The following is a 23,191-nucleotide window of genomic DNA, read 5'->3' as shown; positions in this document are numbered from 1 at the left end:
TCCATAAGGAAATCGAGTCTTGAGTACCCCAGCCTGTTGCAAACTGGATACTTTCGACTTCTCTTTCCTTGTGCTTGGCCTTAACCACCTCTAAAAGTGATAAACCCCCATCTCCAGTCACAGCAGGGTTGTGACAACAGTTGATTAATAACAGGAATAATATTTGTCACTGAAAATCGCCCAAGGAAATGAATCACTGCTTTGGAGCAGGGCTGGGATATCACACACCACATGGAAAAGAGGAAAAATGACCCAAACAAATGCTTGTTGTGTTAGAGAGCTTTTTTGTGCCCTGAATAAGAGGGAAAAGCACTGCTCTGGGAAACACAAAGAACGTCCTACATAGCAGGTGGGAGTTCAGCAACAGAGCCCTGTGATGGCTCCTGCCGTGTTCCATCTCCCTAACACTGCAGCTGGATGGGAAAGGCAAATAGAAAAAATCTCTGAGGCTGATGGAAACTGCCAGGGCAGGAGAGCTCCAGCTGACAGCACAGGAGGCTGAGGAGAACAGGGGAGGGAGGGCTTTACGTGCCCTCTGCTTCCTCCCACAGAGTGCCTGCTGTCACCGAGCACCACAGACCTTTGCTCTGATGCAGTTCTCCCCAGGCATGGCTCTGGTTCTGGGGTTCTCCTGGGAACTTCCAGAAAATGCCAAGATGCTTCTGGAGCTGGGTTTGTAAAGAAAACTGCAGTGCCCAGGACACAGGGAGAAAAACAACACCCTGAGCACCAGTGGGCAGAACAGAAACAGAGGGAATTCAGGCAGAAATCTTCCCTGCAGCAAATGGAAGAGCTTGTAGACATCTGAGTTTGCAGAAGCTGAGGCAGCTGGACAAGAGCAGGGCAGGGAGGACAATCACTCCAAGGTTTACTCCAAGAGGACAATCATTTTGCTCAGGATAAAAGTTGTTCTGGTTCAACACCAGCCCATATGCAAACACCTATCAAGCATCCAGGGTGGCATCTCTGAGCCCTCGTGTCCCACAGTTGTGTCAGGAAGTCCCCAGCCTTGTATCCCTCAACAGTCACATACAAGGCAGCTGGGTGGCTCTGCTCCCATTCCCAGTGGAGCCAGCTGTGTTCCAGCATCCCGCTGAGCTGGGGGAAAGCAGGATTTGGGAAGGGCAGGCCAGGTTTCCAGACAGGGCTTCTGAGCTATAGGAGCTGCACTCACACATCACCACCCCAAAATAGATCTGACTGCACAGACCACATAATGACACCAAGAGTGTGGGACAGAGGGGAGGGAAATAGGAAAAGTGTATTTAGCCAGCTATTTCCTGATCCTGTTCCCCTTCTGGGAGAGCAGAGTAAAACAAGCACTGTGGGTAAATAAACTGCCCTTCAAAGCAAAGGAGCTTCCACAGAAGCACAGGCTTATGTGTGACATAAGGAGGAAGGACCACCTGGATGTCCCCAGCCCAGTCAGCTCATGCCAAGTACATCCACCCAGGGCAGGATGCTCTGGGCAAATTGGTAATGAGGTCTCAGGACCTCTCTGCAGCCTCCTTCCTTATACTGAGTCAGATCACGGAATCAAAGAGTGGTTTGGGTTGGAAGGGACTCCAAAAATAATCTCATTTTATCCCCTGCCATGGGCAGGGACACCTTCCACCATCCCAGGCTGCTCCAAGCCCCATCCAGCCTGGCCTTGGACACTTCCAGGGATCCAGGGGCAGCCACAGATGCTCTGGGCACCTATGCCAGGGCCTCAGCACCCTCACAGGGAAGATTTTCTTCCTAATATCACATTTAAATCTTCCATCAGCTTGAGATCATTCCCCCCCAGGCCCTTGTGGAAAGTCCCTCTCCAGCTTTCTCATAAGCCCCTTTAAGTACTGGTAGTTGCCACATTTCAACATGTCACCATCACCTCTCTTCCCATCCCTGTGCACCTCTGGAGCCTGGCTCCACCCTCTCCACCTCCATCTTTGAGGCAGAGGCAAGACTTCTCCTTAACCTCATGTAAATCCTCTACAACCCCTTCTCCCAGCCTCCCCTGGAAGCCCTGAGCTCCATTTCTTCCCACCCACCAACAGCCGGAGGTGCACAAACACCATCAAAAAAGTGAAATGAGCAGAAAGTCAGTTAGGAAGTGAGTGAGCAATGTGAACTGGTGGCAGACCCATGCAGACTGAACAGTGTGACAGTGTCCCAGGAGTGACAGTGAAAGCCATCATTACACAGAGCAGTCAGGGAGCACAGTGTACAGCGTTCTGCAAGCTGCTGGTTTTACAATTTTAAGAATTAAAGAAGGAGACAAGAACACCTTGAGGTGAAAAAATGGGTTGGATCAGACCAGTCAGACCAGTAAAGCTGGGCTGACTGCTGCAGTGGACAGAAGAGCCACAGAGTCCCAGACACAGCCAGGATTTCCATACCCAGGACTGACTGAACCCTGCACACCTCTGGATAAACAGGCTGGGAATGCAGCACTTTGCACCCACAGACACCTCAGCAGCTCATCACACAAACTCACCTGGGAAAGCTCAGGCTTGCCCTACCCTTGGAGCAGGGAGAAAGTGTGGGAGAGCAGAGCATGGGGACACACATGCCAGAAGGCAGCTGGGATGTGCAGGTCTGGGTGCAGATCCTTCCCCTAAAGCCAGTGCACCCTGTGACAGTGCAAAAGCAGAGGCTGAGGGCAGTACAGGAGGAGCCTGGCAGGGCACTGGAGCAGGCACCAGCATCCCTGGCTGCTCCCTGGCCTGCCTGGGCTCCAGACCTGCCCCTGCAATGGGCATTTTTCAGTTTCTGGGTTTGGTGTTCCCATGCTGACTTTGGGACTCCTGCTTAGGAAATCAGAGAAGCCAAGAGGACAACAAATGTCCCAGTCACACCAGACTTCCTTGCTGCTCAACCACACCAACTCCCCACTGAAACTACTGACAAGAACTGAGCTGAGGGAATGAGGAGGCTGGGAAGCAGCTGCCAGAGCGTCTCTGCAGCACCTGGCCCAGAACTGACACTGGAACACTGGCTGCTGGATGCATCACAGGTTTCCTGTGTGATCCTGGCCAGGTCACTTCACCCAGCCCTTGTGCCCTCACTGAACAGAGGGGTCCCATTTAACTGTTCCCAGGGATTGACTCATTGATGTCAAAGGCACTCAGAAATCCCTAGATCTGGGGAAAAACCATGAACAAACACTGTGGAGAGAACAGCACCCCGACAGAAGAGCCCCCCCCACACACACAGGTTCCCACACACTGACTCCACACGTGAGGTCCAGGGTGTTTATAAGTACAGACACGGTGATCTTTCTACTGAGACAGAGAGAAGATACCAGACAGAAGTCTATCAGGGTATTTCTGAACAGTGTTCCCAAAGGATCTCAGGATGAACTTGCTTCCACTAGGAAGGATGTTTGCTCTCAGAAGGGCCACCCAAATACTGGGCAATACAGTTTATAGGCCAGAAAAACCACAGATGGGACAGGCTGTGATTTGCAAAGCCACCTGATTTCAGCAGCTCTGTTTGTTGCAAGTTTGCATGGTCCTTCTTCTTCCCTGATTCAGGGATCTTTGTCTTTCTTGCCCTAAGCTGACCCGTGGTACAGAGGGACAAGAAATAAAGGAGCCACCCTCTTCAGTGCCTTGTAGGCATCAGTGGCCTCCAAGCAGTCCTCTGCCCAAGGATGGGAAGAACCAGTGGAGATGGAAGCCATTCCCTCCCATATCCATCTACCTCCCCAGAAGAGCTTTGGTCTTTTCCACAGGGACCAATTTGAGCACCAAGTCGGACAGTGGCAGCAGCAGCCCCCAGCCACACAGTGGCTCCGGGCATTGTCACTCAGAGGTCTGGATGTACACAGGGACAGCCAGCATGGCGCAGGGCCCGTCCGAGGCCGTCTGCAGCTCTGCCAGGGCCAGGTTGGAGGCCATGCTGTTGGGCTGCCCAGGGACCAGCTCTGGGTCTGCAGCTCCTGACCCGCCAACCACGATGGACAGGACGGCGTCCGACTCCTGGAAGGGCTCTTTGTTGGGGCCCTCCTCGGGGCAGCTCTCCCCAGCAGCGCCGTCCTTGAGCTCCGGCAGCCCCAGCGCGCCGGGCAGTGCCAGCCCGGCCTTGCGCCCCCGCGCCACCCGCTTCTTCTGCGCCTTCCTGAGCTGCAGCTCCTTGTCCTTGGGCGAGCCCAGGCGGCACTTGTGCTCCCGCATGTACTTGTGGCGAGTGAAGCCCTTGCTGCACGTGGGGCAGCGGTATTTGTAGTTGCCGGTGTGAGAGCGCTGGTGCTCCACCATGTGGGCGCGGCGGCTGAAGGACTTGTTACAGTACTGGCACTTGTGGATCTTCATCCCTGCACACAGAGGGAGGGGAGTGAGACCCAGCCAGCCCCCAGGGAGAGCAGGACGTGCTCCCTGATCAAAGGGAGGGGACATTGTGCCACACACAGTAAAGGCTGGGTGCCTACAGCTTCAATGGCTGTGTTTAACCATAACCACTTATGACTCTGCAAAGTCATAAAATGTCCTGAGCTGGGAGGGACCCACAGGACCCCCCAGCCCAGCCCCATCCCTGCACAGACCCCCCAACAGCCCCACCTGGGCACCCCTGGCAGCGCTGTCCCAACGCTCCTGGAGCTCTGGCAGGTTTGGGGATGTGCCCATCCCCTGGGGAGCCTGGGCAGTGCCAGCACCTCTGGGGAAGAGCCTTGCCCTGATCTCCAGCCTGAGCCTCCCTAGCACAGCTCCAGCCATTCCCTGGGTCCTGTCCCTGTCACAGAGATCAGTGCCTGTCCTTTCACTCTCCCTCAGGAGGAAGCTGCAGACTGCAAATAAATATTCTTGCCTCAAGTAAGAGCATTAAAATATCACCAGAAAAACATGTCAGGTTAATTGTGATGAAAATGCAGAACAATCTTGAAGTATTGTTTTTTTCAAGTGTATTTAGTAAATAAAGAAATTTTCACTTTTTTCCCCCCCTCCAAAATATGGGAATGTAGAGTATGAAAGAACCCATGACTGCACTCTCAGCCCATCCCATCTGATCCCACTGTGCAGGGCTTTGGGCAAAGGAAAAATGTCTAGCTTTATCCCAAGAGATCAAAGTCTGATTGTTCACCCTGGGGCATGGGAATAAATTATTTGTCTTTATTAGAATTGGGAGTATCATTTTTAGAACACAAGAAGGGAATCAAATCCCATGAGATCTTATTTTGTATGTGAGATGGGACTGAGGAGGAGTGGACAGAGCACTCTAGATATTCACTTGATAGCAAACAGACCAAATAATCCAGCTCAGCTCCTGAGTCTCATCTGTAAGTCTTGCCTACAGATTATATTGTTTTAGAAACCACCCAAAGTTTAGACATAATCCTGAATAGACACTCACTTCAACAGGCAGGCAGGAAAACAGAAAGAAAAAATCTAAAGCTAGTAAATGATTCTTATTTCTCAGGCTTAGTCCTTCTGTCACATGCTCCTACAGCACCACAGGGAATCCCAGTGACTGCATTCCCAACCACTCACCTGAATGGGACAGGATGTGAGCTTTCAGCTTGTCAGGCCTGTTGAACTCTTTATTGCAGCCTGTGTGGCTTCTGCAACAACAACAAATGCTGGTGAGATGTGGGAACCAGCTGAGGAACAATGCATAAACAGATCCCAGACAATAAAGACATGCATGACCCTTCTCCTTAGCAGCACCTAGATGTTTCTCTTGGTGCAGCCTCAGCAGGAATTCCACTATTTCAGCCCTTCTGGGGAGGGGCAAGGACTAAACAGGCTGCCACAGGGACATGTGGCTTTCTCTAAACTACACAAGGTCTATGTCTAACTATGAATGCTCTTAAGTGCAGCAGGCTCAAGATCCCAGCTAGAGACAGAAGGATTTTGGAAGGAGGCATGAGGTTGCTTGGAGCAGGGATAAGCCAGTCAGCCTGGGCTACCTCAGAAATGCATGGCTATGTCATGGATTTGGAACCTTCCAAAACTTGGTTCCCCTGGCTTGTACATTAGGTCCTGTGTTGTCACATGTTTTTAGAGACATGGCAGTGAGTGAGAGCCACCATCCAGGGAACTTTTGTGATCAAATAATGCTCCTTCTCTCTCTAGTGCTCCCCCAAGCCCCCCATGAAGGTGGGAGTTATTTTACAGGGCTGATGAAGCAATGAAATGTGGCCCTACAGGAAGTCAGTAATGAAGAATTGGGACTCTTGGGCTCCCAGTTCAACAGCACACAGTATTCCAACCTCCCCAGGCAGCCTGTCCCCTAGGACAGCTGCAGGACACATTGCCCACATCCCAACCCCGTTCAGATATGTTGTCACATGCAGACACACTACATACGAGAAGGGACATTTGTATTTCTTGAAGGGCTCGTGGATGAGCATGTGGCGCTTGAGCTTGTCCTTGCGATTGAACGCTGCGTCACACACCGAGCACTTGAAGGGCTTCTCACCTGGGGAGAGAGAGCAGGGCTCAGGGACACTCCAGCCACACAGGCTGCTCTGGCCATGGACAGGCCACCAGGCCAGCTGTGCCACACTGCAAACTTCCCTGCCCTATGGATAAATCACACAGAATTTGGTTGGAAAATACCTTTGAAATCATTGAGTCCAACCAATAATCTAACACCACCTTGTCAATGAGATCATGGCACTGAGTGCCACATCCAGACTTTTCTCAAACACCTCCAGGGATGGTGACTCCACCACTTCCCTGAGCAGCCCATTTCCAGTGCCCAGTCACCCCTTCTCTGAAATTCTTCCTGATGTCCAGCCTAAACTTCCCCGGTCAAGCTGGCACAGCGTTACGCTGTGTTTACCCTCTTGTCCTGTTGCTGGTTGCCTGGGAGAAGAGACTGACCCCTACTTGGCTACAGCCTCCCACAAGTCAGGGACTTGTAGACAGGGATAAAGTCTCCCCTGAACGTCCTTTTCTCCAAGCCAAACAACCCCCACTCCCTCAGCCACTTCTCAATAAAATAATAAATGGATGGGAACAACCCACGCTGCACACTCCTGCTCTCCAGGGAAAAATTCCTTGGCTCTGCCACAACAGCAAGTGGGGAAGCCACCTGTGTCTCCCATTTCTAACGAGTACAGTGCTGGGCACAAGGCTGAACCAAACCCATCGATGTGAAACCACATTACTGCAATAACTCTGTCATTCCTGCTCCCAGGGTAGCCGGGGCTGTGGCACAGAGAGGGGAGCACTGGGAGCAGGGGGCCGTACCCGAGTGGATGTGGGCGTGCAGCTTGAGGTAGTGCTCCCGCCGGAAGAACTTCTTGCAGATCTGGCACTTGAACTTGCTGCCCCCGCCGTGCGTGGGGATGTGGCGGCGCAGGTACCGCTCGCAGGGGAACACCTGCAGCACACAAACACACAGCTGAGGGCACACCTGCAGCAAACACACATCTGCAACACACAAACACACAGCTGAGGGCACGCCTGCAGCACACACACACACACACCTGCAACACACAAACAGCTCTGAGGGGAACACCTGCAGCACACAAACACATGGCTCACAGGGGAACACCTGTACCACAGACACACACCTCAGAGCTGGCACTATGCACAGGACATCACAGAGCTGGCACAGGGGGTGTAGCCGGGATAGAAAACATAAGAATCATGGAATGGTTTGGGTTGGAAGGGACCTTAAAGATCAACCAGTCCCAACACCTCTGCTGTGAGCCATGACACCTGCCACTGTCCCAGGCTGCTCCAAGCCCTGTCCAACCTGGCCTTGGACACTTCAAGGGATGGGGCAGCCACAGCTTCTCTGGGCAACCTGAGCAAGAAGCTCAGTCACTGCTTTCCCAGGAAGGATGCACTGTGAAAACCTTCAGGATTTTATAAAAGAAGCACAGACAGAGTTTTAAAAACAAGCCAACAAAAATTCAAAACAGAAAAAGCGCCAAAACTTTCTTAAGAAACACATAAGCTGAAACCTTGCTGCCAATTGTGTAACACCACAGTGCCGAAGACCAGCATCTCAGAAGGATGCCCAGTCTCCCACCAAAGTCAGCAGCAGGATGGGCTGGACAAGCATCCCCAGCAATTCCTGCCTTCCCCACAGAGTTAACTTCACTTTCTGCTTCCTCAAAATCTGTTAGCCAAGGCTCCTGCTCATAGGGCCGAGGGCTCCTGTCCCCCTCAGAGCCCTTGCCAGGTGTCCAGGCCTGGCTCAGGCTGTGGTCAGCACTCACCTTCTGGCAGTGAGGGCAGGGGAAGTTGTGTGTTGCTGTCTGCAGATGGTGCTCCAGGGCTTCTGGGGTGGAGTATTTATTGACACACTTCACACACCTGGATGTGGAGAGAAAGGACAGAGCCTGTGAGCAAGGCTACTGCAGCAAACCCCACACCCGAGGCACACCTACCAAGCCCAGCCACCTTCCAGGGTGATCTTTGACAGGACTGATACAGAAAATAACCACTCAGGTGCTCGAAAACCTCAGCAACCCACATGCCAGTTCACACTCATACTTAGCATCCTTCAGAGAGGGAGATGCTGGAAAACTGGGTGGAGAAGCCTCTAAATACTAGTGCACTTGCCAGAGGCTACCATGGGACCACCCAGACTTGAGCACATATTCCACATTGCTTCCTTATGGAGACAAGTCTTAGGTAAGGACTTCACTTTACTTCAAATACCTCCTTCCATCTTCACTGCTTGAAGACACCAGCCTCCAGAGAAGGAGCTGAGAGTGGGGACACAGCATGGCAGGGGTCACACATCCTGGCAGTGTTTCTGCCAGAGGGCTCTGCCAAAGCTGACTGACAGCAGGCACTGGGGACAGGCACCATCAGCAGTGAGGACAGAGGCACTCCACCCTGTTCCTGCTGTGAAACCCCTTCTCCCTTGGTCAGACTAAAACCTCCTCAAGCTCAAGCAGGGCTCTGATCTCAGGGATCCCCACTACTATGCTGTAGAACAAAGCTCTGTAGTGCAAGGATAACTAAAAACCATGGTCTAGGCAAGAATTAGCAGATATTTATTCCATTAAGCTCCTAAGTGACTCCAGTATCTCCTGGGCTTCCTACTCTCCCTGAACACTTCTATGGGCATTCCAAAAGCTCCGTGGAGCTCTTTGTGGAACTCCTCACACTTTCCCTCCACACTAGCCGAAAAGCTTTCCAAGGAACAGACCCTTTTGCAGCAAAGGGATAGGAAACTTTTTTCTGGGCACAGCTTCTACAACCCACAATCCCTCTACTGCAGGTGAAGAATCATAAAAAACAGGCTGGGAAGGGCCTCCCTGGCTCTCTGACTCAGCCCAGGGCAGGTTCAGCTGTGCATATTTGTCTTGGTTTAGGGTCCTGGTTCCCTGGGAACTTCACTGCCCCAGCGAGCAAAAACTAACTAAAAGCAAAGGAGAGCTCTCTCTCACTGTCTGTTCCACAGACAACACAGCCCAGGAGAAGGAGGACTGAGTGCAGCTTCTGAAAGCAAACTGTGCATTACTTCTCTCCCCACTCCTTTGGCTCTCAGAACCAGTCTTAAAGGTGCAAAACTTATTTCTGGGCTAAACAGATGAATGGGGATACAGTTCAACATAGTGAAGTCACCCCAGGACACCATCTCACTCTTAACTGGTGGTGAGAGGAATCAGTGACGGGACCTTCCCACATAACCAATCCCAGCTTTTCACTGTCATTCAAAGAGACTCCCTGCATTCCAAGTGCTTGGCCTTTGCAGTCTGGTGAAGGGAACCCCCCCATGTGACACCTGGGTATCCAAAAGCACCACAGCCACAGGACACAGGGCCCCCTGTCCCCTCTAAGATCCCACCAAGCATGCTCTGCACCCACTCACTCCTACAAGCCTTGTGAGCAGCGATTGTACTGTACTTGTACACGGCCATGTCCTTCTTGGGGCTGTGCTGGGGCAGCAGGCTGTGCGAGTACTGGTGCACACCCAGCTCGTACAGCGAGGGGAAGTCCTTGCTGCACAGGTGGCAGCGGTAACTCAGCTCCTCCTGGTGGCTCTTGATGTGCTCAAGGAAGGACTCCAGCTTCTGGAAGGTCTGGGCGCAGGTCTTCACCACACACTTGTACACCTGGGGGAAGGGAGAGCAACTGGAGAGGCTCACCATGGAAACAAGCGGGGAAAGCTCTCTGTCAACAGGCAGAAGTGCCTTCCTTTCCAGACAGAAGCACAAACTGTCAGGGCACACCCCTCAGAAAGCAAGGTGGGACAAAGGGGTTTGATGTGAGGGCCTGAAACCACTCGAGTGGGTAGGACTACAACACCCCAGAAGTGATTGTCCCAGGACCCAAGAGCTGCCACATACACTGAAAAGTTTGGATTTTACAAAATCATAAATGTTGGAAAAGACCTCCAAGATCAGCAAGTCCAATCTTTGACAGAACACCACCTTGTTAACTAAACCATAGCACCAAGTGCCAAGTGCAGTCAGTGACTGAACTCTTCCAGGGAGGATGACTGCACTGTTTCCCTGGACAGCCCAGTCCAATGCCTGACAGCATTCTCAGTAAAGCAATTCCTCCTCATGTCCAACCTGAATCTTCCTCGGCACAGCATGAGGCCGTTTCTTCTTGTCCTGTCCCTTGTGGGAAACAAAGCCTGACTCGCCCCTCGCTGCACCCTCCTGTCAGGGAGTTGTGGAGAATCAGAAGGTCCTTTTCTCCAGGCTGAGCCCCTTCCCCAGCTGCCTCAGCCCCTCCTCCTCTGCGTTGCTCTCTAGACCCCTTTTACAGCTCTGCTGCCCTTCTGTGGACAGGCTTCAGCACCACCATGCCTTTCTGGAAGTGAATGGCCCAGAACTGGACACAATTCACTTCTTTGCTTCTTCTCTAGCCACCCAAACCTGCTTGGTTCAATTTCTCACTTGGTTTTCAAAGGAGTTTTCAAAGCCACTCAGACCATACAGCTACTACCCTGAGAGCTGAGCTGCACATGAAGAACTGGCAGCTCTACAGACCAAAAGGTTCAGGTCAGAGCCTGATAACAGCTGCGTTATATGGAGCTAATGCCAATACTGCCACCCACACAGGCACCCTCTGTCCCTACCTGCTCATTCTTGTGCTGTGTCATGTGTGATTTGAGCTGGAAGTAGGTGTTGAACTTGCTGGGGCAGAACTGGCACTGGTAAGAGCTGTCGATCAGGACAACCTGCTTGGCCTCCAGCTTGGAGGCCTCGCTCTCCTCCAAGGGGCTCAGCTCCTGGGGCGGGGGCACCGTGTTCCTGGAGGGCTGCGGCAAACCTGGAGAGAGGGAAAGTCACAGCCTGACCCCAGCTGTCACACAAGACAGCTCTGAAAGCTGCGCTGCAAGCACCATGCTGCCAGGACACACCAGGCCAGGCTCTTGCTCCCTTTCAAAGACAGACTCCTTAGATCAGATGAATCTCACTAACAAGGCTGTTTAAAATTTGTTGACAGATTATTAAGGGCTCTGACTACTCCATCTTCCCCTCCCCAGCCCATTCTCTTTTTCCAGGGATAAAACTGTGCTCTGTGGAGCAGTCAGAGAACAGGCCTCCACCAGTGAACCAGAGCCAGATTTACTCCCACCACTGGCAGGAGACAGGAGGTAAGATCCAGCCAGTGTTTCACAGTCCATGATGCATACAAAGAGCAGCTCCAGATGTCCTAGACATGACATTGCCACTGTATTCCCTCCCCTAACAGGTCTGAGGCTATCAGCAGAAAAGGCATCCAGACACCAACAAGGAGCTCTCCTCTGCCTCAAGTATTTACAGGTGGCCACTGTGGGCAGATCCAGCCTGGGCATGACCTGCACAGTGCAAAGCCAGAGCACTGGGCTATCCTAAACCAGCAGCTGTCTGTCCCCTAGGCCAGAGCTGTCAGGTGTGGCTTGTGCACTGCCAAAGCCGTGCTGCCAGGGAGTGAGAAGGGGAAGACACCTGGCTCTGTTTATGCACATGCTGGGACAGAGTTTGGAGCCACTGTCTCCAGCAGCACCTGAACCTACCATAGGGGTATGAAATTACGCAGCTTCCAGCTGGAACTGAGCAAATGCCACTCTTAGTGTGACATGCTAAACACTGCCAAGGAATACAGATAGCACATACAGCTCCCCTCCCTCCCTGTGTGGAGATGCAGAGACCTGCAGCCTCCTCACACCACTGCTCTGCCCCACACACACCATGCCCAGGCACCACACCTGTGTTCTCCTCGTCCTCAGGCTGGCTGGGGTTCAGGGCCATGACCTGCACAGTGATGGAGTTGCGGGAGATGGTGCAGCCCAGCCCTGGGGGCCACACTTTATGGGTCTGCATGTGCTTCTTCACGTTGGACTTCTGGGCAAAGGCTCGGCCACACACGATGCACTGGAAGGGCTTCTCACCTGTGTGACTGAATGAAGGCACCAGGTCAGCAGCCCCCAGGCAGGGCCTGTGGTGGGACAAGGACAGTGCTCAGCACTCAGTTTGGCAGATCACACCTGGACACACCAAACAAGGGCTGTGAGACCAGAAACACCAGAGGAGGAGGATTGTGAGAGGCCTGGGAAAACACGGCTGGTGCACAGACAAAACATTTGTGGTCTGGGAATGACAGGGGATCAAAGGAAGAAGCAGGAGAAGAAAACAGCTCTGCAGCAACATCAGGGCATTCACTGTCAGGGTCCCTGCACAGACCTTGGGGACCTCATCACTTTTTCAAGGGTACAAGCCTTTCCTTCCCTGTCACCCTTCTCTCTCCTGCACACATCTCTTCTAGCTGGATCTGCCTGAATGTGTTCTCCTTTGTCCGTAGCAAAAAGATCTTTCTACTATGCCCTTCTGCTTCAAGAGAAAGTGAAGAGTCCAGGTGCAAAAACCACCATTGTTCCTTCCCACCTGTTCTGAGTCCAGCAGACTCCACTGGGGGGGAAAAACTGCAAATTTCAGCTTCCTCCTGCCAGGGAAAAGCTCTCTGATTAGAGCTCCCTGTATAGACACTGAGCTGGGCTTACACTTTGCTAACAGCAGCAAACAGGAAGGCTGCAGCTTGCTAGGGAGGGAGAGGAAGGGGAAGGGCAGAGGCAAGCAGTGGGAATGCTGCTACTCCAGTGATCAGGTGACAAGAGGTTTGGCTGTCAAGGTCTCATCAGCAAGGAAAATGAGCCTCCAGTCCCAGCACATAATCAGCATGAAGATTCCATCCATGATACAGCCCTCACTCCAGTCACTGGGGAAAAGGTATCCTAGGGTGAGAAGAATGAAACCCTCCCACTGCAGCACAGATTCTGGGACATAAACTGGACTGCACAGACTCCCTCAGCAGAGCTGTGCCCTGCTCCAGCCCAGTCACTCTGCTGTGTGCAGGGTAGGGCACTGTTACCTCCGTATGTGCTGCTGCAGGTCAAAGTTCTTGGTAAAGGCCTTGTCACAGTATGTGCATTTCAGCTTGGGAGACTTGGGTTTGCCTGAAAGGAAGAGCACACACAAGAATGAGATCATGTGGCACAGCCCTGTCCCCACAGTGTCACAGGGCCCCTCACCCCAAGACATGACAGCTCGGGACCAAGAATAAAGAGCTTACAGAAAGATAAGATCTGCCTGGCCAGACAAGGGAGTGGTTATGGGCACAATCATTTATTAACACAGCCTGAGATAACTCTACAAATCCTGAGCAGTGTAGTCTGGTGGAGCAGGGCATTCCCCCCAGACAACCACTGCCTTCCAGGGACCTTCCCAGCTACAAAGCACCAACCTTAAAGGTGCTCTGGGCATTGGGAAAAGACATAGCATGAGTGAGAGGAAAGGCCTCAGCTCTGTCTCTGCTGTGAGCCCCCCAGGTCAACCACCAGTTTCATGCAAAGCCATTGTGTTCCCCCTCCAAAGCTGCACAGCCAATGCCACCCCTCAGGGAGCCCATGGCACAGCAGCTGGGACAAGCCCAGTGACCCACAGGGCAGGGGCTGGAAGGGACTCACCTTCCTGCAGCCCACTCTCGTTCTTGCAGCGGCGAGTTTTGGCAGCAGCAGGGGAATCAAAGCCAACCACAGAGCCTCCTCCTGCACTGCTCAGGGGGCTGGGAGCACTGGTGCTCTTGGCCTTGAACCCCTGCTTACCAGGGCTGTACACAGGGGGAGAGGGGTACACGGGGCTTTCCACACACTGGCTCGGTACCTGTGAGAGGGCAGTTCATCAGTGAAACAGGTTTGCTACAGAGAATTATACCATGCCCTAACTTCCATCTCCACCCACATCAGGCTGCAGTTGGGTTGACTTTTCTTCTGCAAAACTAGATCAAATTTCTGGTTCACCAGTCCAACAATGTCTCTCTAACTAAAACTGACACCCTGCACAGTGTGAAACTATCCTGCTAAACATCAAAAAGCATGCAGAAGTTATTACAACAGAAACAGGGCAGCAAAGAAACACTCTGAGGGATCTGTCTTGTCCCCCATCTATGTCTCATGCCTGGAAAAGTTTCTTATCCCTCTGGGGCAGGTTACCAGAAGGATCACTGCTGACCCTGTGGGCAGGCTCACACCAGTCCTGAAGCAGGGATCTCCAGGTCCTGCTGCCTGTCCTGGCAGGACTGCAGAAGGGAAGGAAGGCACAAGGAAACTCCAGGTGCCAAAGCACAGCTGTTTATGTCAGCATCAAGATTCGGAAAGAACACTTAAGAGAAAGAGTGATCAGTCTGGGGTGATAGTTTAAAGTCATTTCTGCTGCCCACCCTGATAAATTAACACAGACCACTATTTATCCAACACCCCCATCCATTCCTGCCCACTGGCACTTCCAGATCAGATTCCAGTTACGCAGCTAAGGATGCCAAACCTCAGCCACACCCAGCAGCTCCTGTTATGAAGGGCAGTGCAAAAGTAGAGACTGCAAACAGCTGACCCACCAGTAAATCCACACCTTGCCTATGCCATTCTTTAGCAAAAGCCACCTTGACAAGCTCATTGAGATTTAGACTGGATTTTTCTCTCCACATAAGCCTGAAGTGTGCAGTGTGATGCTCTGTGCTTCTACAGAAGGTGAGCCCCTCTCCTCTACTTCCTCACACTCCCAGCATATTCTGGGAGGAATCCCTTGGCCAGAAACAAAGGTTCAGGTCTCCTAAGCCTGTGTCAGTCATCTGTCTCTCTTAGCTGTTTCTCCTGTTCTCAAAATCCTCATGATCTTACTGATCTCCTCTTTGCTGCCTTCTCCCAGAAAAAAATAACTGTTGTCAAGTAACCTAGCCCATCTTCCCACACTGTAATTCCACACTCCTCAAGGCCAGATTAGATGGGGCTTGGAGCAATCTGATCCAGTGGGAGGTGTCCATCCCAAAGGCAGGGGATGAGCTTTAAAGTCCCTTCCAACCCAACCTATCCTGTGATTCTCTGAGGACACATCCTTAGGAGCAGCCCTGGCCTTACCTCCATGGGCGGGTAGGGCTGCATGCCCAGGGTCTGGATCTCCACGGTGCTGGAAGCTGCCATGGGAGCAGGGGCGCTGTACACCTCCACCACCCCGCTGCCGCTGCCGGGCTGCCCGGGAGCCGCCAGGCTCGGCGGGGGAGGCGGAGGCTGCGGCGGGGGCGGCGGCGGGGGCGGCGGCGGCGGAGGGGGCTGGGACAGGTAGCCAGCCCCAGCGTGCATACTCATGCTGCTCTGCAACCAGAGAGACACGACACGTTGGAAATGCAGCAGCCAGGAGCTGGAGGGGTTGCTCCCTCACACGCGTTCCCCATCCCAGTTCGCCTGCAGGAATGCCTTGGCACAACACAGCACCTCCAACTGGCAGGCCGGAGCACACTGTGCTGGTTGCCTGGCATGATCTGCCGGTACACATTGCCTCCTCCAAACCCAAGCCCTCAAGCCCCACTGCTTTTATTGCTTTGTTTTTAAAGCTTTTAATCCTTCTGGTTACAAGGAATGTTTTCAGAGGATGGAGAGTGTGTACAGCCCAGCCAGCCTGGGGAGAACCCAAACAATGCTCCCAGGAGGAGAGGAATCCATGGAGTAAGCTGACAAGGGCCCTGGGAGCCAATCATGATATGGGAGCTCAAAAACAAGCTGGAGAGACCACATTACAAAGATCTGAGCATCCAGCAACAAAAAGGTTTGTGGGTAACACCAAGCTGTGTGGTGCAGTCAAAACAGTGCAGGGAAGGAGTGGGCACCCAGAGTGGTGTGGACAGCCCTGAGAGGTGTGTCTGTGGAAACCTGAGCAGTTCAACAAGACCAAATACAAAGTGCTGCAGCTGGGTCAGGCCAATCCCAAGCACAGAGAGGGCAGTGGTTGGATTGAGGGCAGCCCCAAGGGGAAGGACTTGGGAGTGAAGGTGCATGAGAAGCCCAACATGACCCAGCTGTGGGCACTGGCAGCCCTGAAAGCCAAGCGTGTCCTGGGAAGCATCCTCAGCAGTGTGGGCAGTATCCCTGGAAGTGTTCAAGGCCAGGCTGGACAGGGCTTGGAGCAACCTGGGCTAGTGGAAGGTGTTACTCCCATGGCCAAGGGACTGGAATTGGGTTAGCTTTACCCATGACTTCTGGATCCACACGTGCCCCTTACCTGCACTGGGGGCTGCACCACTGGCATGGGCTGGTCCAAGGAGGTGAAAGCAGACATGGCTGACATCAGCACCTCATCACTGACCAAGATGTTCCCCTGCACCAGGGTCTGAATCAAAGGTGATGGGGGAACTGTGATGTACGTAGAGATTTGCTGAAAGAAAGATACACTGTTAACCAGCAACAGGACAAAACAATACTCCAAAAACAATGACACTGATTTTTCCTCAGCCTCAGGGTCTCTGCTTTCACAGCCTCTGGTCAGCAGTGAGCCACAGTAATTATCTGCAGCTTCCTGCTGAGTCCGTGGGAGTTCTTAGCTCCACAAATGTTCTTCAGAAAGGAGGAAAAAAAATATCACAGTGGCTCAGAAAGTGGCCATTGGCTGCAAGTCAAATCAGGGGTTATTAAACAAGATCTGCAGGACAAACTGGTCATGGACAAGTTCAGGCCTCTCCTGGGTGCTTGCCCCAGCAAGGGAAGGTGGAAAACTCAGAGGCTGCTCTGGCTCAGTCAGCGAATGTCAGGCTCATCCCTTCAGACTGGACTCAGGTTATAGCAGGGGAGAGAGGCTGTTGAATGTTTTGGCAGTAAATAACCCGTATTTGCAGCCCTGGGAAGAAGTACCATCCACTGGGACTACATTAACTTGCAAAAAGCAGTTGGTTTGAAAGTACTTTGGAAGCCACAACTGCAGGCACATTATATGTCATGCACCAGGGACTCCCACTGGAGGATTCTCTAGGGAAGGAGAATTATTCCAGAGGGGATATTCCCCCAACAGTCATCACACCACACTATGTGGACTTATTTGCAAGAGTGAGAGAGAAGGGATGCAGGGATGAAGCTGCTCCACTTCTGCCCACAAGCCAGACCAGGGATGCAGCAAGAGCCACAGCCCCCTGAGCACTGCAAGAGTGCACCCAGGCTTGTGGCCAGGCTCTGACACCGGGGCTGTTCAGTAGAGGCAAGGTCTGTCTGCAGCACAGACAGAACATGAAACCCCTTCTGTCCTGTCCTGAAAAAAGGCTGTCGGACACTCCTGCTGGAGGATACCTCACTGCAGAGGGCCACACTACAACCATGAGGTGAAAAGCCAACAAAGAGACAACAGCTGAACCTCCTAGAAAAGAGCTCAATCATGAGGCACCACTGGATCTAAAACCATCACCCTGATGCCCCCCAGCCCCAAATCCCAGCAGCAGAGCCTGTGTCTGCAGCATGGTACCTGCCGGCCAGCACTGGGAGCCTGCTGCACCGAGGTGATGGACGGGGTGTACACACTGTTGGTGGCCAGAGATACTGAGGAAAGGGACGGGCCATTGCCCTGGCACTGCTCTCTCTTGTGGGTCATGAAGGCAGGCAGGGAGTTGAACTGCTTCTTACACTTCCCACACAGGAACACGTCTTCGTCATCTGCAGTGAAGAAGAGCAGAGCTTCAGGCCTTCTCCTGCATTCCACAGTGCTCTACCCGGCAACCACAGTGTAGGGTAACAGGCACCTTTGGATCTCAGCATCTCCAGGACATCCTTGTCAGGAGACAGCAGCTGCAAGGGCCAAGCTGTCCCTCCTCCCCAAGCCCAAGCTCTCTCTGAAAGCAAGGGATGTGACAGAGCCCATCTTAGCCCTGCTCCCATACACAAACCCCACTGTCTCCCTGGGACACACTAATCCCACTGTCTGTCTTCTCATCCCAAATACAGGAACAACCAACCTTGCTCCTGTAGCACCCTCTGCTTTTAGTCAAAGCAAAAATCTGCTGAGGCAGATTTTCTTACTCAGGTTGCACAAAGCACAAGAAGTACCTTGGATAAAGGCACAGAGTCACTGTCAGCTTGTGTCCTAACACCCCTCCACAACGCTTCTGGTTTTTGGCACCTATGCCTGACGTTAGAAGCAGAAAGAAGACAACCCAGTTACATGTCCCAGCTGAAATCTGCAGCGTTAGCAAACCAGACACTATTTGAACTCCATCCAGGCAGACTCACAAGGCTGTTCCCCTGTCTGAGTCACAGCCTGAAGTTGACCATTTCTGAGGACACACACTGTAACTCCTTGGGGGATAACTCCCCATCCACCCAGCAAATTCTAGTCCAGCACCATGAGGGTCCACATGCACATAAATGACCAGTTCCCATATTCATTCACACAGAGATGCTCCAGAACTGGAGCACCTGAGCATCTCTAGATAAAAAGGAATGGATATTAAACAAAACACATTAACAGTAATAGGCACTAGATGTGGGGACAGTAGCTTCTCTCTCCCTCTGTGTATTTATTGGAAGCTCATGGTCAAGTCTGTTGTCAAGACTGTCTCCAAAAACATCACTGCTTGCTTGGGCACGTGTCCCTTCCTCCTGCTCTGTCTGGTCCTGCTGAGGGCTCACAACACTCATAGCAGTACCCCACACACCCAGCTGTGCATGCTGCAGAGGAGATGTGCAGCCCCCTGCCCTGTCCTCTGTCCCAGTGCCACCAGGACTCACCCATGGGCTGGATGGCGGCGGCGGAGTTGACATTGGGAGCAGACGGATCCGTGACTCCTCCTTGTCCATCCAGTAAGGACTGTACAGCCAGCACTGTCTGGTTATCCATCCCTAAAGGAGACACAAGCATGGATGGTGAACTGAACTCAGCCAGACAGGGGTGTTTGGGCACTGGGAGCTCACTCCTGAAACACTCTCCAGCTGCTGCTCTCTCCTCCCTGAGCCACTCTCACCTTCTCACCCTCTACTCCACAGCACCAACTACCACACAATAGCAACACTCCCACCTGTCTTCAGAACTCCTTTGGTGCAAAAAGAGAAGGGAAGAAGGGCAAGGAAAGCCAAAAGAGGGCTAGGTTTCAGGCACTTGCTGCAGAGAGGAAGGATGCTTACAACACTAGCTAGAAAAGAGCTGAGAATGTTGCAGGGAGTGTGGGGCAGAAGCCTGGATGGAACTGCCCAGGAATGCAGCACAGACACCCAGACACCAAGCTCGAGGCAGCAAAATCCTTGTGTGCAGCAGCTCCTCCAGCAGTGTCGCAAATGCTCCCTCTTCCAAGGCCAGCATTCCCAGATCTGATCAGACACAGGGCACACACACCCAGTCAGATTTGTTTTAGAATCAGCTTACTTGCTTTGGCACAAATATTTTACAATACAGCTAAAATGTTTTAAAATATTCCAGACAAATACAGAAGACTGGGACTGCTCATCCAGGGAGACAACCTGGCCAGCAGCACAGGACTGTGGATTAAACATGACACACTCTATTTAGAAGCTGAATGTAAAGACACAAAGGACAACCTGATTTTGGGAGAAAAAGAACAAAAATGGGTGATTTTCACGCACCACTCTTTCTTATCACTCTTTTATGACACAGAACTCACAAAGGAAGCAAATGGCACAGCAAGGTTGTATGTTATATCTTGTGGATTAAGGGAGGGAAGAAAGCTGGGGGGTTCTTAGGTGGTTTTTCACTTCCAGATCTTTGCAAAACAAAACTGCAAAGCTCTGAACTCAGAATTATGTGCCACATGAAAGGAAAATCAATCAGTCTGATCACTCCTAAGCAGTGAGGTGAGGACTGAGATGAGGGGAGGTTGCTCAGCAGACAGTAGCAAGAAGACAGTGAAGCACCACAGCAAATCACAGCATAAGGGACCAGCACAGCGGGAGCATCCACCACCCCAGATTCCTCTCAAAATTTCTCCTGAACAACTGGAATGTTACCTTCTTGATGGGGAATACCCATATAATCTCCAGCCTTTTAAAGATACCCTAAATACTCATTTATCATGCATTCCCAGTGTGAAATATGTCACATTAAGATTCTGTGAACACCTTTTTCATCCTTTCACTGAGGAGATGCTGCAACCCCTGCTCGTGTCCCTGGGAGAGAGCAGAGCAGCATCCTCCAAGGGCACAAGCAGCTGCTGGAAGGCAGCAGATCCCACTACATCACACACTCCCATCAAATTCCCACCATGCCTACGGGAAGCCTTTCACACAGATCACAGAGGCACAGCAAAGCTGCAGGTCCAGTTCAGCAAGCCTTGGCTTGCAGGGAGAGCTGGAGCCAGCCCTGCAGCTCAGCCCCGCCGGCAGAACACCGCTGCAACAGTGCTGGGAGGATCTCCTCACCCCAGCCAAAGCCCTGCTCTAAAATACACCTCCCCCTGCACAGAGAGCCCCTGCTCAACGGCAAGGGGAGCACTGCAGGCTTCTGATGGCCCAGCCAAAGCACAGAGTGCCATGGAGCAGTGCTTCTCCAGCAAAAATAAGCTGGGAGGAAAAGAAGGATCAAAAATTCAGGTGAAGTATAATATGAGGATAATTGCAACTGCACAAACAGTGCCACTCTTGATATGCCTGGCACTGGGCAGCTTGGGTTTCCTTCTGGCACAGAGTCAGATCTTCCAAGGAAAAAAGCCAAACAATTGCCTTGATCCCACAAGGAGGAAGAGGCTTCAGGAGAGGCCAAGACATGAACACAATGATGCAGCAACATTGTCAGTGCTGCACTCAGCCTCCTGATAGAGAAAAATAGCCCAGGACAACAGAAATGTGTATTTGGAATTCAGAGCTCCTGCACTTCACTGCGGAACTGCACACCACCACACTTCCCAGAGGGAAACCCCTGAGGACATGGCTAGCAACCCATGAAGACAAGCTGGCAGTTACTTGGTTACAAGGATGCCAGCCACAGCCATCCACAGACTCCAGGAGACAGCTCTGGATCAGTCCTGCCCTGCCTACAGCCAGCACCAGCCTGTAGGATGCTCTTCAGCCAAGGAACTTAAAAACCCAGCTCCCTCTCTCCTGGCAGCAGCAGCAGCTGAGCTGCCCAGAGCCTGACAAAACCAAAGTGATTTGGGGAAGCCAAGATAAAAGCACAGGACTACTGATCTGTGCTTTTTTCCTTCCCTTTCAAACTTCTCCCAGCTGGAGATGAAGCAAGACTGTCCACATCACCCAGGTGCTAATTTGCCCTCCTGATAAAGCCTTTTTTCCTGACAGGAGCAGCAGGTGCTTTAGTGACAGGTGAAGATGCACCTGTGCCCTGCAGCACCCTGAGACCAGGCTGCTCTAAGAATGCCAAGTCACCATCGACTCCTAATCCAATCAACGAGACAAAACAAACAAGCTCAGGCACTAAAAGCTGCCAATTGCTGCGGGCTTAAACCCACCCCCCTCCTCCTTTTTCAATTTGATAAAAAGCTTTGCTGTCCTGAATGCTGCAGGGAAACTAACACAATGAGGAGCTGATTGCAAGAGGAAATTGGGACCTGATTCTACACGGGGTGCTGGCAAACGCACCAAGTCACCTGACAAAACAGAAGAAAAGATTTATTCTCTGCTCCTCTCTCTGCTGCTGTGGTCACAGGTGATACTCAAAAGCACCGGCAACGATCCCAATGTCACACCTTCTAGGCGGTGTCACGTAAAGGAAAATACATCTGTAATCCAATTTAGGAAATCAATGCCCATGAAGTAGTTTCTCTCCAAAGAGGCTAACCCCTAGCCCTGTGTCAGACTGCTATAGATCAGCAGTCATCCTCGGATGGCACCTGGCTGTAACAGTGCCCCAGCACCAAAGTGAGATGTGTTTGAGCACAACCTGTTCACCCACACAACAGGCACTGCCCGGGCTGTGCCAAAGAGCACAGCCACCCCTCAGAATACACATGCAGGGGCCAGCACCCAGCCAGGCACTATCCCTGGGGCTGGCACAGAGCATGGCACAGCAGCGGGACGGGCAGTGTGAGCCCTGGGCATGGAGAAGAGGGGGGACCCCAGCATGCAGGAGTGGTGGGAGTGTCCTGGGCATTGGTGCTGCTGTTTCCTGGGCACAGAGACAGCGGTGATGGGAATTCCCCGATGGGCACAGGAGCAGGGAGGGGGTCAGAGGGCCTGGAGCAGCAGGGGCAGGATAGGGATGGAGTGTCAAGGAGCAGGATGGGCATGGAGTCTCGAGGAGCAGGATGGGGATGGAGTGTCCAGGAGCAACAGGGGCAGGAGGGGATAGAGTGTCCAGGAGCAGGATGGGGATGGAGTGTCCAGGAGCAGCAGGGGCAGGGACAGGGTAGGGATGAAGTGCCCCAGAACAGCAGGCACAGGGCAGGGAAGGCATGGGATGCCGCGGGCCGTCGGGCACTGGCACAGGCAGGGATGCAGCGCACCGTAGCCCATGGTTAACGAGGGCTGCCCGGTGCACAGGGCACTGCGCTGGGCGGTGCGGGGATGCCGCGGCGCACGGGCAGGAGGTGGCACAGGCCGGGGAGCGGAGGTGACAGCGGCGCGGCAGGGAGCCGCGGGCTGCGGCGGGGGCTGCCGGCGGGGGCTGCAGCCGCGCCTGCGGTGCGGGCAGCGGAAGAGCAGCGCGGGAGACAGCCCGGGGCTACCGGGAGCGCCGCACGCCGCGCCGGGCCGGGCCTCCGGGGGCGGCCCCGCCGCGGCCCCGCGACCCGCGCGGCGGCGGCGCTGGACAGGGGGAGCGCGGAGGAGCCAGGGTCGCGCACCCCGGCTGTCGCCGCGGCCCGGGAGGTCCCGGCGCGGCCCCGGTGTGGCCCCGTTACCTTCCAGCGCCTCGAAGATCGCCTGCGCCATCTTGGAGCGGCGGCGGCAGCGGCGCCGCCAGGGGGCGCCCGCCGCCCGCTAAGGGCCCACGGCGCGGGAGGGGCGGGGGAGGCCCCGGGGCCGGGCGGTCGTGTTCAACTCGGGTCGCGGCACTGCGACAGAGCGGGCAGGGACCGCCCGGTGGCCGCCC

At 53.2% G+C, this 23,191-nt stretch overlaps 1 protein-coding gene across 1 annotated transcript; it reads right to left on the bottom strand.

Moving 5' to 3' along the window:
* Positions 1-3,222: 3,222 nt before the first annotated feature.
* ZNF341 (zinc finger protein 341) lies at positions 3,223-23,040 on the bottom strand. Its single transcript, XM_021540452.2, has 15 exons — positions 23,001-23,040; positions 18,925-19,035; positions 17,666-17,853; positions 16,439-16,591; positions 15,301-15,534; positions 13,855-14,050; positions 13,260-13,344; positions 12,100-12,290; positions 10,984-11,177; positions 9,801-10,009; positions 8,159-8,255; positions 7,179-7,311; positions 6,291-6,402; positions 5,472-5,542; positions 3,223-4,300 (listed from the first exon to the last, which is right to left on the bottom strand). Exons 1-15 carry the CDS (start codon positions 23,029-23,031, stop codon positions 3,789-3,791), a joined length of 2,517 nt encoding a protein of 838 aa, XP_021396127.2. The 5' UTR covers positions 23,032-23,040; the 3' UTR covers positions 3,223-3,788.
* Between the last annotated feature and the right edge of the window lie 151 nt (positions 23,041-23,191).

The sequence above is a fragment of the Lonchura striata genome, chromosome 17, assembly GCF_046129695.1.
Source record: "Lonchura striata isolate bLonStr1 chromosome 17, bLonStr1.mat, whole genome shotgun sequence".
In the NCBI taxonomy this organism is placed as follows: domain Eukaryota; kingdom Metazoa; phylum Chordata; class Aves; order Passeriformes; family Estrildidae; genus Lonchura; species Lonchura striata.
Note: the sequence above shows the minus strand (reverse complement) of the source record. Positions and strands in the feature narration are given on the sequence as shown.

Bases quoted from the DNA above. Each gene is read 5' to 3' on its own strand.
- ZNF341 (XM_021540452.2), bottom strand. From the start codon at position 23,031: ATGGCGCAGGCGATCTTCGAGGCGCTGGAAG. The intron at 13,345-13,854 runs GTGAGTCCCTTC...TCTTCCTTTCAG, and splicing joins CGAGAGTGGGCTGCAGGAAG to GCAAACCCAAGTCTCCCAAG. The intron at 10,010-10,983 runs GTAGGGACAGAG...CCCTTCCCCCAG, and splicing joins CACAGCACAAGAATGAGCAG to GTGTACAAGTGTGTGGTGAA.